The 17,737-nt window shown below is 40.4% G+C and overlaps 1 protein-coding gene across 1 annotated transcript in view; it reads right to left on the reverse strand.

Moving 5' to 3' along the window:
- Positions 1-17,737, reverse strand: part of IGF2BP3 (insulin like growth factor 2 mRNA binding protein 3) — a 112,378-nt gene that overhangs the window by 18,312 nt on the left and 76,329 nt on the right. Inside the window, exons 7-11 of the mRNA XM_059487476.1 lie at positions 15,924-16,208; positions 13,636-13,770; positions 12,953-13,075; positions 10,427-10,562; positions 8,488-8,619 (exon numbers count right to left, since the gene is read on the reverse strand). Of these exons, the coding sequence (XP_059343459.1) occupies positions 8,488-8,619; positions 10,427-10,562; positions 12,953-13,075; positions 13,636-13,770; positions 15,924-16,208 (811 nt within the window). The remainder of the gene's footprint in view (positions 1-8,487; positions 8,620-10,426; positions 10,563-12,952; positions 13,076-13,635; positions 13,771-15,923; positions 16,209-17,737) is intronic.

The raw sequence follows: 17,737 nt of genomic DNA on the forward strand, positions 1-17,737 counted from the left end.
AGTATCCTTGAAGACATTCTAGTTGGATTCAATACAATGATAAGAAATAAGCTTGAGATGATGGTGAAGAAATCCTAGAGTATTCATTTTGCAATACTAGTGCTAAAACTTTAAGCCTTCATTGGAAACAAGGGGCTCATTAAGGAAAACAAAGTTTTAGCAGATAGGTCTAACATGATCCACAGTTTCATAACATCCTTGCAGATACCTTGTGGCACCATCATGTACAATCACTGAGCTGAAGCGCTGCTGCCAGCACAAATCAACAAACTGCAGCCTGAACTCTCTGCACCCTCCAAGCTTTTTAGGTCTACTTCAAACAGATTTAGGTCCATGCTGAGAGTCTAAAGCTTTCTGCCACACTCACTGCCTGAAAATCCAGGATCACACTCAGAAGGATTCTGCATTGCTGAATTCAGTCAGTCAAGCAGTAGCAAAACAATTTAAAGGAAGCAATGCCTATTTTTCACTTTGATTTGCACATTAAAGCACTGCTCATATTGCCATGCATGAACTGCCCAGCCACCCTCCAGCCAGGGTTCCACCTTCCCATGAGCCCCAGGTGAATCCAAGATGCTCCCCTTTAGTGCAAATGCTGCATTATGTGAGAAACACTCATGTCACTAGATGAACCAAGGGCATGACCCTTTCTGGGACACACAGCCCATGGAAAGGTCATGCAGCCCTACCTCTTTCCCCCCTACAATCAGCCTCAGAAATTATGTGTGAGTGTCCTCTGTCCATCTAGCTGAGCTGGTCCTCTCCTCTGGGTTGAAAATCTAAGAATGACCCACCCTGTCTACATTTCCATTTTGGAGACTACCACATTTCAACACCTGAAACTCAAAGATAGCTGTTCTTACACAGTGGTCAGTACCTTAAGTGAGATGCCACTGGAATAATTTCACTTAGTACTACTCATTCCACTTCTTGGCTCTCAAATTTACTACTTTTCATCATGATTGTCTCTGAACTGAGGATCTTCTTGGACTACTAGAAGTCACTAAAAGAACCACACATAGAAGTTTTTCCAACATGACAGCCTAGCTAGCAACAAGGGAGTACAAATCACGGAAGCAGAGAAGGAACATTTTCTGGCAGGCTGATTATAAGGCAATTTACAAGCAGGAACAGGTTTGACATATTTCTGAACATGGCATGAACTTTTTGTTTTTGCAAAATCTGACTGGCCACAATGCCAAAAAAAGCAATCTGCCACCTTTTATTCAGAACAGACAGCCAAAATCAGAAATCAACATAAGGAACAGATTGTGAAACTATGTAAGCAGGAATTTTGCTGGTCATTCACAAGCAGCAAGCATAGGTATTCAGTGTTGCAACACTGTATGACCATCAAAAATTGTACGCATATAAACACTTCCACTTCAAAAATAATAGCTGTGAATCAGCAGTCATACAGACACTCAAAATCCATAGAAGTTGCCCATGAAATCAATGGCTTTGGAAGATGCAGGTACTCATCAGCTCTGGTTTATAAAGGGACTGCTCTCAGATTCCTTGACAGCTGCCAGAAAAGCAGGTTGTGTAAACACAAAGATCACTTATTTTTCCATCATGTTTAACAAACAAACCAGAGATGGAGCCAGATACAACAGAATGAGGACTTGACCTACTTTTGTTTCTGGCCTGAAGGAGCTCAGTACACCCTAGTAACAAAATATTTGGCACCTTAAGGAATTAAATTTGCCATTCAGTTTAACATCCAGAAGGTTTGGAGCCTGGTACTTAGGGCTTGAGACTCTGAGATGGTCAAGGGGAACTCCAATTAAATCTTCCCACAAGAATCTAAAAGCAGGGAACCAACACAAATTCTAATTCTCTTGTTCCAAGAGACTACAAATCTCTACAAGTATTCAAACTTGCAGCGAAGAAGAAACCATTTTTATTTTAGAAAGCATGGATGACTAGTGATGCTATTTGCATTATGACAACCTGAGAACTCTAAAAGAAGCTATTAAGAATAACTGGAGGCTTCAACACCTTGACAACCTATACCACTGACCTGCCAGATCTTGGAACATCATCGGGTGCCAGTTGCATTTTTCCTTCCCTCACTGAGGGGTTGGTCCATCTCCAGAGGCAGAATAGTCTGACTGCTCTGGACACATGTCCCTGCCAGCACAGCATGGCAGAAGCAGGAGACTTTCAACACAGTGGGAAGACCAACCATTTTCTCCATAGGGCAAAACAATCCCACAATGTTACACACCAAGAACTAAATTTTTTTAGTTGTCAAAAAAAAAAAAAGCCTCATTATGAATGTAAGAAATTAACCATCAGTAAAGGTGTATTTCAAGGCACTGAGGCTGCAATCTTCAAAAGGAGTCTAATTAGCAGGTAGATTTTTTCAGACAGTGCTGTTGTCCTACAGTGCCCTCCTCAAGATTGCATGTGCTGCACATGTATGGTTCTAATTTCACCAATGTAAAATAATTTTGTAAAAGCACTGGCAAATCCTTCTTCATCCCTCAAAACCACATCCTCTTTTGGCTGCAGGACAGCTTCTCAAAAATCATCTACTGCTTAACAAGCTGGGCAAATTAGGGCAAAGCCACTTGCAACTACACACATCATAGATGAACAGACATTACTTCCTCTGGATAGATCAAGCATAACAGTTGCACAAATTAATCCTATCAAACCCAGACATCCAAAGGAGCCCAACTTCACCAAGTAAGAGTCAAAGTACCTGGAAACATAGGACAGTTTTTCCTCTTCCTTGTGTTTCTCATCTATGCTCAGGGCATCAAATGAAGGCCCTCAATGAAGCAATTTTTCATTTTAAATTACTTTTCTTTCCTGCCAAAAGCACAACGCAGTTATTTCTTCTCTTACTTCTATTCAATATAGAGGTTGTCTTCTTTACTATTATTATTTAAGAAAATGACTGGAGAATAAAGAAGGAATCTTTCTCTTGACCACAACATCTTCTAAGGAGAAAGTTTTCCATTGGCATGTTCCTCACCTGCAACAAAAAGCTTCAAGAGATGGCAAAAAAGAATAAAGGAGAGTAACCTATCAGCCTAACTGTACAAGAGTTTTTTTGTAATCAGAAAAAGGTGGTTTGATTTCTTGGATTTGTTTACTGTATGAAATGACATCTTCTTTGTTTTTGTTGTTTTGTTGGGGTTTTTTTTCTTTAATTTTCCTGTTCCTCTCTGTCTCTTCCTAGAAGCCCATATGCATATCACATAAAAGTTCACTGTGAGGCTAGAGAAAAGGTTAGAAAGAGTGCTCCTTTTTTTGAAGGCAGAGCTTCAAGAAGCCACAACAGGTGTCCAAAAAGGCCAGCAGAGAAAGCAGTCCCACTGCAAGCAGAGGAGCATGTCTTCACTCTAGCCAACTTTCACAGGGCAGAAGTTCATGTATCTCTTCCATGACCTTACAGAAGAAGAAGAGCAGCTGGTGTGAACTTCTCTTATGGAGAAAAGCTCTCTACTTCTCACCTTACTTTGAGTTTACCTGCCAAGAGACAGAATTAATTCTACTACCCTGTTTCAGGGCATTTAAGGGCAGGATGAGGTCTCCACAGGTTATCCCTTCTTCCCCCATGCCCTTGGGATGCCAAATTTCAGATCCAGAGGCTGCAAAAGAAATGCAGTTGGATGTAAAATTAAACATGCAAAGTTCCAATTATAAAAGGAAGGGCACAACCCACTTAACCCCAGTAGGTGGGCCAGGTGTATTAATTGCATGACTGTACACAGTTGGATTTTAAGATAAGGATTTCTTGTTTGCTTGAAGCTTTAAAACCTTCAGTGTTGCACGAGAACAAAATTCTATTCTTGAGAGACAAGTATGTGCATATTCTCCCCACAGTTCAGAAGACAGAAGCAACAACTCCATCAAAACAGCTTTGAGCAGTACAACACTACATCTGAAGCAGTTTGGCTGGGATACTTGCTAAAAGTACTTTCTTTTTTTTTTTTGGTGGCAACATATCTTCTGGAAAACATAAGCATGGGTGATATTCCCTTTTGCAGAACCTTACTCTCCTCCTCACAGAAATCCCAGCACTTTGTGCAGGTGCTCAGGTCATGATATTTGTTACAAGTGACAGTGGGCAGACCAACAAAGCTCTTGGCAATCATGTCAGAGCTGCAACACACACAAGCATTTAAGTGCACAGCTAAGGAGAAAGATTTGAGGATAAACAGAAAGTGGTGGTTTTCCAGGTCCAAAGGCAGCTGGACAAGACATTGGGTACAAATAAGCACAGAAAGGCTACTGGTCCTTAATATGGTCACACAAGGGCATTGGTCAGTCAAAAAAAAGACCATTAGCTTGAGCCTATCACCAGGATCATAAGAGCAAAATCACAGCCATTTGACAGTAAAAAGAATTTTTAGCTCTTAATACTTTTAAATGTCTCAGTTAAGTCCTACTTTTCCCTCAAACCATATAGCATTGCAAAGATTCTCACATTCTGATTTGTTTGTATTTTAGGAATCCAGGAAAAAATCAAACAGATCTTGGACTTTTGCAAGAAGAGAGAGGAACGTTCAAGAACTGAAGCACAATATGCAATTCCATTGCATCCCTTTTCAGCAACTGCACAAAATGAGTGCTTTGAACAGGCAAACAGAACCTGGACTCTGCAAATAAACTACACAATTTCAATATCAAGGATTGTTGCTAGCAATAGGTAAAAATACAAGAAAATGGATGCTGCTGTGGTAATCAGACACTGTTAGCCACGTGCAAAGGCCACGTGCCCATGTGTGTGTTTGTATCTGCCACCAGACAAGTACCAAGGACAACTTGTGCCTTCCTGTGGGGGCTCCACTGCCACAACAAAGAGTAAAAGCAGCACCCAGATTATTACTGAGACACAATCTGCATCTTTTTAGATTAATTTAGCTGAGGTTTTGGTGCTGTACATCACAGTTAACCATCATGGAGCAAGGTCTCTGAGTCACATGGAAATCATTCTCCTGAATGTGACCCAGTCCAAGGAACTAAATGCAAACTAGTGTTTGATAACTGATAACATCACCATTTCCTAAGCTTGTGATACCAGAGTGTAGCTGAAGCAGCTGGAGAACAGTGTTTATGCTCTTGTCAAATGTCTTAAAGGTTTGCATGAAGAGGGATAGGATGAAGCATCACACATGTTAGCACAGCCAAACCTATTTAACTACTCAGCCTCAAGCTCCTGAGTACAGAATGTTTCAGGAACACTTGGCTCCAGCTGTGTGTATGAGCATTCAGAACTGTTGCTAAGCCCTGGCACTGTTACAAAATCCTAGATCTGTCTATGCAGGTTTTTCCTCTTTATACCCATGTTAAAAACGCAGCAGCAGGAATGTGACAGATCATTGTTTCAATAATTAAGATGACACTTCAGTTTCTTTGGGAACAAGTCCTATACAAGGTCACAACCACACCTTGTCACTTGAAAGTAGTTCATATGAACCATCAGCTCCATATGGAAACCCTGCTGCAAACTCCCAAACTCATCCACCTGATTCTTCTGACCCAAGGGAGAGCCCCAGGCAAGTCCATCCCCACAATGAGGTGAAGAAAAGGTCCATACACAGATTTTGCAATAAAAGCTTCAAACCCACCCTCAGACACAGCACAGGGGTGTCCCAAGGCTCTCTGTACAGCTTTAAGCACAGACTTCAGACACCTGGATGCCAAGTGATGCTGTAGCTGAGACTGCTGGGGAGCACACCTTACAGGAGACAGGGAAGAGGCAGCCCTGAGCAGAAGGCAAAACTTGCACTACACACAAATAAGCAGGGCAGCAGCAGGATACACTTCTTTAGACCCTGATGCCAGCAGTGTTTTCAGAAAGGATTTCCACTTTCCTGAAAGGGATATCTTCAATATCCACTAATCCCTGCTCCCAAGCATAAAAGGACATGCACTGAAAACATAGTAAAGGGACTTGGGTTGTCCAAATGCTTTTGTCAAAATAATGAACTTGGTAACAAATAGCTCATAGGTAAATGGACATAAAGTCTCCCTGGGAGTTTTCCATTAATTTTTCTTCTAAGACCTTGTTTCCCCAAAGCCTCTTTTAGACACACAGATTTTATTTTAGTTTTTAAATCCCTTATGAGTTCTCCTAGATCTCCCCCTGTGGTTACCTTTAGCCTTTCAAAATGTATCAATTTCTCCTTCAAAATATAGCCAGACTTTTTTTTTCTCTTTCTACTTGTGAATGCCTCAATAACCAATTTAATCAGTGTCTGAAAAACTGTTCTACTAGGGGAAAAAGTTAGAGGAGAGTAAAGCTCAAAAGTTACAGAAAATTAATTCATACACAAGACTTAAAAGTCTTCCAAATGGAAACTAATGCATCCATTAAAGGAATAGACTCATACTTTTTCTTGTTTTCTCTCCTCAGAGAGCAACAAGCACTCCAAGTAATTTGAGGGGCTGACTCACCTGAAGCCCACAGAGCCACCTGCTCTTTTCCAAATACCAACACATTTAGTTACAAACAGGTGAGATAATTCCCTTTGTTCATACATTTGCTTTAGAAGCCCTTAGTGTCTGACTCAGGGGCTGTATCAGTACCACCCCCAACCTCCACAAAATCTGAGTTCACCTCCCAGTCTGTAAGCTCATCCCTTCTTTCTGCATGTTAGCTGGCCACACATCTAGACTGCATGGAATGAGAGCCATTTCAGAGGAATGAGCACAAACAGAAGCAAGAGAGTTCAGACAGTGATCTGAACTTCCAGCTGCACAGTTTCTGCACAATGACATTTGTTTCTTGATGCTTTTTTCCAGATGTTGCCATTATCCTCTTTCCAGAAACCTGGATACTGCCAGAGATCTTTGCAGGCCAAAAGAGGTGCATTTGGGGGGTAAAGGTGCACTAGCAACAGAGGGACAGACAGGAGTAACCACCAAATTCAGCACTGTTTAGGTGCATATTTAAAGCAAAAGGAACCACAACAGGGGGGGAAAGTGGAAAAGAAATGAAAATAAACTGAGTGATGAACAGAACTGTGGGCTTACAATATGAATCTCAAGAATAGCAAAGTAGTCTGCAAATCTGGAGTAAAAAGACAGGAAAAGCCACACTTTTAATTACCAATATAGAAAGTTATATACTTTTAACAAACCACATCTAGTATTTAAGAAAAAACCTGAGGCAATTCATTACCAGAGATGGCATTTTCTATAATGCAGTGAAGCAGAAACCTGTATTGTTTAGTTTAGTCTGCCAATCTAATTGAAGTGCAGAAGGACTGTGAGGGAGAGAACTTGTTTGTCATAAATGGAGGCTCTGCTATTGACAGTAAAATAACTGAGTATAAACATATTTCTATTGTAGCTTTCATTGAAGCACATTTTTCTGATAAAGCCACTATTATACTCAAAATAGTTCATAATACATTCATAACACCAAAGTTGTTCATTTTTACAAACAATGCTACAAGAGAAGAATTTTTCCTGGTCCTTGCACTGACTCTCTCTTGGCTTCTTCCTCTGGGAAAAATATTTATACCACAACTACCCTTTAGTACAACATAACTTGAGTTATTTGATGGAGTTTAGTGTTTTCACGTTTCTAGTTCATGAAGAGTCTCAGCTCTCTAGATGTCACTGTTGGGCAAAGAAGGGGACCAAGTCAAACACAGCAGAGTTTGTAAAGTTCTGCCATCTACTTCTTAAGAGACTTGTTAGAATTGTTTCGAAAATTCACCTTGCATTGAGTTGCTAACAACCAGCAGCAGAGAAACAGAAAAGAGATGAAAAAACACCACCTTTTCCTTGTAATGAGGTTGTCTTTTCTTGAAAGCAAAGCACCATCTCAGCTCCAGACTGACTCTGGAGGTTTCTGGTACAACAAATCACCTTCTGCTCCATAGTAAAATTCCTCATTTATGTTTACTAATCAGCAAAGAATTTGAGTAAGATTCTGTTAAACTTTTTCATGTATTTTTTAGAGAGCAAAATGGCAAGTAAATCACAGCTTTCTGGAGACTGATCCATGCAATTTACATACTATATATTTAGCAGTATTGCATTTCAACAGGGCATTTATAAAACTGCTACATTCAAACAAACACTTTAGCTACACATAGATTCCCACTTCATGACAAGAGATAATTTCTTTTCCTTCCATACTACAAGGAATAAAACTGCAGACTAACATTGTTAATTGCCAATTCCAGCAATTTTGAAATGCTATTTTATGTGGAAGTTCTTTGTGCAATAATTCAAATTCTATATAAAATAAAATCTAACACTTTTCTAAGCAGCACTATTTTCCAGTTTCACTGAGCATTTCACTAGAAAAACAACTAATGCCTGCTCCCAACTGCAGCCACATGAAATACTTTTCAGTGTGCAAGCAGGAAGACAGACAGCATTTAGAAAAATGACAGAACACAGCTAGCAAAACAGCCTTCCAGATTTTCTGGGGGAAAAGGGCAAAAAATGCAGCATTGCAGCCATTAGTATCACCATGCACTGACCAGCCACAATCAGAGCTTCCCTTACCCCAAAAGGTGGATATGAAGCAGCAGCAGCAGCGGAGGCAACACTCACTGCGGGAGGTGGTATTCCTGAAGAAGAAGGTGGGAACAGACCCAAGGCATTCAGATTTAATCCAGGAATTAAATGTGCTTGAAGCTGCAATGGCAAAGGAGTTAAGATTTAGAGTCCTGGTTATTAACTCTAATAAAATCCCAGTTGGCATATGCTATTAACCTTTTGGGATGTTATTTTAAAAGAAAGTCATTTCCATTACCCAAAGGACTCTCATTCAAACCTGTTTCCCAGACGCATGTACAGACCAATAACATCAAAAACACATAGTAGGAAAGGCAGATGGGGATCACTTGCTACAACTTAGTCATCAAAACACATTTCAAATTTTACAGCAAGATGTTCAGATAATAGTACTATTTACTTTCAGAGTGAACAAATTTATCAGAAAAACAGTAGTTTTGTCCTTATACTAAAAAGACAGCCCTGTAGAAACAGAGAAAGATCATGTACAAAGCCCTGCTTTTCTTACACTGGGGGAACATGTATGTGACACTATTACCCCATCCTCCCTCCCTTGCAAAAGATGAAGTGAGATATCTTCAGCAATTGCTGGGAAAGGATCAGCTATAAAGCTGCATGTCCCTTGCTTGACCACACCTGAGAAAAGTGACATCGTCACGTGGTAGGAAGCATTTGTTGTCCGATACAAAACTAGTCAGCACCCCTTTCCCTTTTCCAGATTATTACTCAAAAACATGAACATGCTTTAGAAATATTTCAGCTAGAGAGACAAGTGCTGTCTCAGGCCATTAAGATAAGTCAATCACAGGACACCAAAAAACCTCAAAACTTCACCACCTCAGAAGCTACCTGAATAATCACTACAAACTAAACTCAAAACCTATACAGTAACAGAGGTAGTTTTTTGACTTTCCGTACCTTTGCCAAATAGCAATACAGTCTCTAACTCACCCCATGTTCCTGCTTGTTGTATGAAACAAAAATGCACCATTACTGAATACTTTGCTCCTCGTGAGTACCTCATGTATTGCAATTTGCTTTGTGTGGGGGACACAGGGGAAAAAGTGGGGAGAATATTCACTTGGTAAGATAAGCATGAAAACAGACATTTCTAGAAAGTCAGGACTACTGTAAACTGAAAAAACATTTCCATTCCAACTCTAGACCATAAGATTTGGATACACATGCACATACAATGTTTTTCCTAACTATCAAAAATCTCAATCATTTCTCAATATGCATTAGTAATACTTTGGCAAACTAATGAGGTATGTTGTTTTCATCATATAATCACCAATCATCTTCAAATAGGTAAATGCCTTTATCATCTACATCAAGCAAAAAACCTTAATAAGACCTTCTTAAATGAAATAATTAAAAACAGGAGGGATCTTTCTTCCACACATTATTATGCTATTTATGTGATGAGACTAAATCACTTCTTTAAAAAACATGCAAGCCAGAGCACATAAGCCACAACAGCACAAACATACCCTGCTTCAGGTCCTTGCAACAAGAAAAAAATTAAATGCTCATTCATTTCCTCAGTCTAAATAAAGTTCTCAGTTTTCCCACTCAAAAATAAACCAGAAAAAGTCTCCATTAAAATAGCAAACATAAATAACAAAAATGCTTGCCTACACTCCCACAAATAAATGAGGCAACAGAGAGGCTGCAACAGAAAATTCTGATGTGGTATTAGGAAAAAAAATCATCATGAGAGCAGTGAGACAGGGCACAGGCTGCCCAGAGACACTATGGGTTTCTATCCATGGAAATGTTAAGGAGAACTCAAGTCCCTACACAACCTGGTTTAAATTTGAAGTGTGGCCTACTGCTAGGCCAGGCAACCTCCAGGGGTCCCTCACACCCAAAATCCTTCTGTGGTTTTAGTCCCAGAAAGAGCCCACACCCTGAGGAAACTCACATTCATAGCAGCAATATCATTTTCATAGGACTCCCTGATTTTCTTCATGATTTCTTCCTCAGCCTTGGCACAAGTTTCAATACTGCCTTTAACTGTAATGGTCCTTTCTGGATTATAGAGTGTCAAATCCTGCAATCTGCAATGACACAGAAGCACAGTTAATTAGCAAACAAAGAAGATCATCCAGATTTATCATTTGAGTGTAACAACATCCAAGCATGTCGAGTTTGCCCTCCAAAGGCTGTAGTATCAGTTCATAACACAGTTCAAACACATCCTCAGATAATGTGGGGAAACTCTGTCATCCTGGGAAACCCAACAAAACCCTCACAGCGAGGTTTGGGGCGGGGTGTGGCTGGGACACACTTGGTTGCTGCACAAAACAGAGCCACACACTGTGCATGAGCACACAGAGCTGCTGCAGGGCAGTGCAGCCGTGTCCCACCTCACACAGCACTGCCAGCTGGGACAGGGCTTCACACACATTTTAGACACCTCAGAAGCACACCATAAAAACATTCTTTCCTTGAGAACTATGGTATATTCCTTAAGGAAACTGGAGAAAAGCCCAGCCTCAGTGAAACTGCAGGAGAGCCTCCAAACCCTCAAAGTGGGGAAAAGAAAAGCTGTGTGCAAGTCAGCATTTGCTGCTCAACACTAGTAACTCCTCAGGGAAAATGAAAGGGTGACTGCTTTAAACCAGTGTTCTATTTGACAACAGATGCAAACCTACTGTGGTAACGTGGATTAAACACACTGGGAAGCCATGGCATAGCCATGCACTGAGGAAAGGTAGAGGGGTGCAGACAAAGTGCAGAGCAGGATGCAGAGTGAGGAAGCCCGTGGCAGGAAGGACAGGAAGCAGCACGCGAGGCCTTGCCTTCCTGCACAGCAGGCAGCATGGCAGCCTGCACAGCTCAGCCAAGCAGGGGCAGGCACAGTACACATCCACTTGACTCTCTAGTGCATGAGCACTGAAGTACTGCCTATGGAAGGAAAATGTTGGGAAACATCCCAGAGAAGAGAGGAAACGCTTTCCCAAGCCATCTGCCTTTAAATTTATGGACAAGCTTACCCAAAGGCCTGAATGAAGAGATCATGAGAAAGACTAATTAGAAATAGCAAAATCAATGGGCATATATGCTCTCATTTTTGTATTGATTACACCAGATGACTTCAGGGGGCTATTTTAGGCATAGTATGACAAATATAATCTTGAGGCCAAGATTTTAATGCAAAGAAGCCTTTAACTCAGTAAATTAAAAACTACTCTGTAGCTATTTACAGACAATGTGTTATTTGTGTCATCATCAATAAAGACAAGCGGATTTCATGGAATGAAGACCATTTTTTCATGTACTCCGTACACATTTTTCTCCTTTTAGCATTAATAGTCTGTGTACTGTTTGCAGATAAAATGTTTATGCAAACATATTCAGGAGAGCATGCTAGCCCTATAAAATATATTCTTGAAGCACACCTATTTAGGTGCTTTTTCTCTATTTATTTTCCTCTGATTAATTCATAAACACACACACACCTTTAAGGAAGGCCTCAGGTGCTTTCATCTAAATTTGTTTTCCTCTTTTTGAAGAGCCACATTTACTCGCAGCTTCCTTGTCCTCGTTTGAATTATTTCCTGCACTACTTTTTTTGTCTCCTGCATGTATTCACACCTCTTCACACATCTTCATGTGTCTTCCAAACCTTTTCCCTTTCCTACAGCCTGTAAGCCTAATTCTCACCCTTCCTGGCTAAAGCCAAATCCAGGATGCCTTCAAATGCTTGGAAGTTCATGCCAGAGCATTCATTATTCAGAACAGGAGGTTCTCTGAAGATATTACTCCAGGGTAAAACTACTGTTGACTGCCAAGCTTCTACAGAGATGTTAATCTAATCAGTGATTTACAGATTTCCAGTAAAGGTGAAAACTCCTGTTTAATCTCAGCTAAATTTGAAAAGGTTTCAGATACCCTCACAAAGTCAGACCAAAAAAGCTATTACTTTGCACCAGACTAGCCAATGTGTTGTAATTTGGCTGTCAGTGGTCAAGAGGGACAGAACTGCTACTAAAGATACCCTTTTCAGTATTCATTTGCTCTATTTCTTTCTTTCCAGTCCAAGAATTTAATATATACGGGAAACTAAAACATCACTAATTTCACTCATTTTCACACATAGCTCAGAACTGATCCAGACTTATAGTTTCAAACAATCATCATTACATATGGTATAATATATTAGAAACAACTGACACTTAAAATATAGTCTAACACAGGCTCCACATAGCCTATGTTATTTTTAGGCTTGCTCTTGACTGAGTTTACAATGAAGACTCACTGTTTACATGAAATTTAACTGAGCTTAAGCAACAGTTTAATCCATATGATGGAAAGGCCTCTGAAGGGCTGTTATCTCAGCCTTCAACACACAGAATATTTTTCTAAGAACTCTGTACCTGAACATCCCATGGCAGTACTGCTGCCATTTAACATCTCACTGAAAATCAGGCCACCAAAAACTTACGGTGATATTGTGATTTTAGTATCTGTGTCCTGCTCAATTTTCTTCAGGTTTCTTCCTTCTTTGCCAATAAGTCGGCCAACAAAGTTGTTGTGTGCCAGTATCTTCAAGGGAATTTCTTCTGTACTGTAATGGAAGTTATACCTAGTGAGACTTTTGGAGACCAGAGTACAAGCTTTTATGCATGTTATGGATAAATTTAATTTTCATTGAAATATCCACAATTACATGCTTTCACTGCATGCAGAATAAGTCCAAGTGCAATGGGCTTTCAAGCACTATCACCGATAACTCAATTACAGCATACCTTTAACTAAATAAAGCTCAGACTGAAGTAACTAGAGCTGTTGGGAGGGAAGAAATAGATCTTAAAGCTTTTAGTGAGGGCTCACAACTTGTTGTGCTCACTCAGACTAAAAGCTGTCAGTTGCTCGAGAAACTTTCATATTTGCTCCAGTTCACCTCAAAGTCACAGCCAGACAACAACTGAAATCACAGAAGCATGCTGGGGCTAATTAAGCAAGTAGACTATCCTGTAAGGTAAAATATCTCAGTACCTTTACCTACTTAGATATGGATAACAGCAAATATTCACTTGTTAACAGCTTTAAAGACTATGACTTTAAATGGAGCTAGTGAGAATTCAAAACTTTTAATGCTTCCACAATGAAATGCTTTTTACTCACAATTTAGTATCTTGAGCTTCCTTTTGCATGATCTCCATAATAATTTTACAAGCTGTTGAACAGCCTTCAGGAGTTGAGTGGATGGTAATTGGTTTCTCAGCAGCACCTGCATTCTCTTTACGATGAATATCAATTCTTGAAAGAAAGAAAAACACTCTGTGGTAACCACACACTCTATGGTAAGCCTTGTGCACTTCCGACTGTTGTAAAACTAACTTATTTTGAGCTAACATTGACTATATATTAGTAGTTTAATTTTGAAAAGGTTATGACTACTTAAGCATTTCCTACATACAAATTTGAGTGTTATGAAGAGCCTCTCCTGTCCTGATTTTACCAGCTAAACCCCACCTTTGTGGGCACTGGGATCTCCTTTTCTTGGTAAACTCCCATCAAGATGTTCAGGAGAGTTGATAGACAATGTAGCAAACCCCTGAAGACAACAGCATCTCATCAAGCTTTCCCAGTGCCCCATCTCCAGCCCCACAGCTCCACTTAGAGTGACTGTGCAGCTGCAGGACAGTCAGGCTTTGTCCCATCTTATTTTAAATACCTCAGCAGCAGAGTTTCCCAGCACTCCTCTGCTAGCAAGTAGCATGGTAGTACTTTGCATCCATCCACAAGATTAGTTTCTTATACTTGTCTGGCCTGATTTTGTCCTTATATTACCTTTACTCTGCGCTCTACCACCCTGAAACTACTAGCCTTGTTCTACAACAGGTTTATGCAGCTCTAAGAATTTAACAAAAATTAGTTATTACCTGCATAAAGACAATGCCTTGGATATTACTTTTCCTTGCCAATATTCTTTCCACCTCTGCTTTTTGTTTTTGCCCCTCTTTCACATGTAACAGCTGTTTTCTAACTGAAACAACCATGCTGCTTTTCAAGTAGCCCCGTTATTTTTGCAATTCTTTCAAGTGTTGAAAACTCTTTTTGTTTTACAATGCAGCATTTTCCAAGAAACCCATCTTGGCAATCCTTGGTGGAAATGAAAGTAGATGAAATTTCCTTTTTTTAATCCCCAAACCAGTGAAAACATCATTCTCAAAGTCACATATCTGTAAAGTTAGCAACCTGCAATTATTTCTCGTCCACCCACCCTTCTTCTAGACATAAAACTTTTCCTATGTCAATCTTCCAGGATTTTTATAGTCCAAGAATTAGATGTTTTATGTATCACCTGAAAAGTTGGTTACCCATAGAAAAATTACAACCAAGTCTTGTCAGGACACCACAAATCTCTTAAACCTGTGTTGTTAAACATGCTGAATAGTCTCCTGGGCTACATTGTGCTAATGAGAGGTTGGAGGGAGCGTCATGATAATCCTGGGTTTGGGGAGGGGGGTAAGCCTGTTTGTAGGGGGTTGGGGTGTAATTAGAGAGGAGTCCCTTATCCTCATTAACTACTCTCAAAACTGAGGCTCCTGCCCACCCTCATTCCCCTCACACACAGCTCATTCCCAAGTCCTGCTTGCTGCAACTACACAACTAGGGGCTCCTACAGTGGGGGCTTCTGAAGGCAGCCTTTCAATTCTCTGCTTTTAGGGGCATCCTAGAAAAACTCTTGCAATAAGAACCCCACCTCCCTCCCTCTACATCTGTGCTGAGCTCTTCCTTGTGGGCAGGATTTAACACACACTGGAAACAATCTCTTCTTCCAGTGTCTCTAGACCCCAGTGCTCTAAGCTTCTTAGGTCACTCAGCAGCTTGCTTTTTGCCTCCTGTGCATTTCCTTAATCTGTGTTTTGGTGTGGTCTGCAACTTGATAGCAACAAATGTATTTTCCAGAAACAGAGGGGGAAGGGAGATAAAAAAAGTTCTTTGTTTAGGGCTTTTTCCCCCACATCTTGAAAGGACAACATTTACAAATCCTAAAAATGCCCTTCTCTAACTAAAACTAGATAAACACTTGAAGTACACTTGGGACACTTGGGTACATCACCACACTGACTGTACATCCCCCAGAACATATTACAGCTCTTTCAGTTTCACTTTTTGTGCCAGAACCATATTAGTACATCTGAAAGCAAAACTCTCCAACAGAGTACCATCCTGCTAGCACTTCTCTTTTAAAGAGGTATAAAAAAGTCAGATAGCACTTGAACATGTATCAGGGACAGAATCCAGTCCTTAAATAAATATTGCAAAATATTTCCTGTTCTCTGTCATCTTCATTTGCTCTCTGACCATGCAGGTTAGTATAATGAAGTTTTGCAAACTCCTCTTTACACAAGCAATGATAACACAACATTAAAGCTATTAATCAGTTTTGTAAAATGACTTACTTGGACTGTGTCTGCTTGGTAATATTTCTGATTGTTGCTCCTTCTTTTCCAATAATGGCTCCCACAAACTGAGTGGGAACCAGCATCCGTAGCGGAACGTCCGACTGCGGTTTCTGCCGAGTGGTTGCGCCGGGTGACCCTTGCCTGGGAGGGCCCCGCTGGCCAAATCCACGTCTTCCCTGGGGATGTTGTTGTGGAGGTTGCTGGGCTGCCATCTCATCAGGGATGTATGCAACTTTCAAGGAATAGTTTTCAAGCTGAAACCCGTTCAGTTTTTCTATTGCTCTGTTTATTTGGAAAGGGGAGGAGAGAGGAGATTAAAAAAGCCCCACGAGCACACACAGGGCCTTATGAAATGACAAGTTATTCAGACATAGACTTCTGTCCTCTCTGACTTGTGTGGTGAAACTAAAAACACATTCCAAGATGAAAAGTTACATTTGAAACTCTTCAGCCAAGATTTCGATTACACAAAGCCACTGTATTAAGCACTACAAGTTAGCTCTTGCTTGTCCTGGGCTTCTTGACACTTTAAAGATTTTGCTGGTCCAACCCTACCAGCCAAACCTCACAGGAGACAGAGCTTATACACTCAAAAGCATTCTTTTGCCTGATTTAATTTAAATCAATTTCCCAAACAGAATCAAAGCTGCTCCAGAGGGAAAACTTTTTAGCTGCTATCAGAGCACCTTCATTAGGGTTTTTGCCAGCACAGCTATTTGGCTGGAGCTTTCGCAATAACTGATATAGCTGTGACAGGAATGAAAAAACACATTTTTATGAAAGAAGAGAGCACCTTCACCTCAGCAGGAAAAGAAGCACTCAAACCAAGTCAATGGCATCTGAAATGCCCCTTAGACTGCAACAGCACCTTGCAACTTATTAATTAGTCACGTTGAAGGTAAGTTTAAAAGTTAACAAGGAAATTAAAGCCCCATGTCTATGTTAAACTCCCCATGAAAGCAAAGTTGTTAGAAGGCATTTAAAATGTTGTTTCAATTTCTCTTGTTCTTACAGTAAAGCATTGAAGAGGGATACTGCCCAAATGTACCCAGCCCTCTCTCGCTGTGGTCTCTCATGCTGAAAAGCTCCTGGTCACTCAGCATTCCATCGCTCTGTCCCTCTTCCTAACCAAGGACAACTCTGCAGGCACTCTCAGGTCTCCTCTTCCCAGGAGGAACACAACTCAACTCAAAAATGACATTTCCAGAAGGTAGAAGAATACCTTCCACTCCCAAACAGAGTAGAGTCAATAAGACTAAATATCTAGCAAACAGTAGGGATAACTAAGCTACATGCAACACATTGGTAAACCAGTGGAATAAAATAAACACATTTGCCCCAAACAGGAATTTAAAGTATTACTGTTCAGATTATCATTAATATACTGGTCACTGAAATATGCACTGAAATATGCCAGACTTAATATTGAACCAAAGACAGATTTTCTTTAAAACCAAAATTTAAATTGAAGGCCTTCGTGGGAGGGAGGGAGTCTGCATCTTTTACTAAAGAGCTCACCAATACTTTCATTAAAAAGCTCCAACAACTATATGCTCTGGAGGTAGGTCTCTGAATTCAGAAACTTAACCCAGCCCCTCCATTCATGAATATTTGCAGGACGCTACTGCCAGTTTACCAAACATTAGCCTCAGCAACACTTTTATGCCTGCCTCTACTACAGAGATAAAAGATTATGATAGCCAGTTGCCTACATTTTTAAGGCCAGCAAGTGAAAAATACTATTTGTCTCCTGGGTGTCCCATTTCACAGTCTGGGTCACAAGAGCTGTTGAAGCCCAGTTAAGAAGTGGT

Source organism: Ammospiza nelsoni, chromosome 1 (assembly GCF_027579445.1).
Source record: "Ammospiza nelsoni isolate bAmmNel1 chromosome 1, bAmmNel1.pri, whole genome shotgun sequence".
Lineage (NCBI taxonomy): Eukaryota > Metazoa > Chordata > Aves > Passeriformes > Passerellidae > Ammospiza > Ammospiza nelsoni.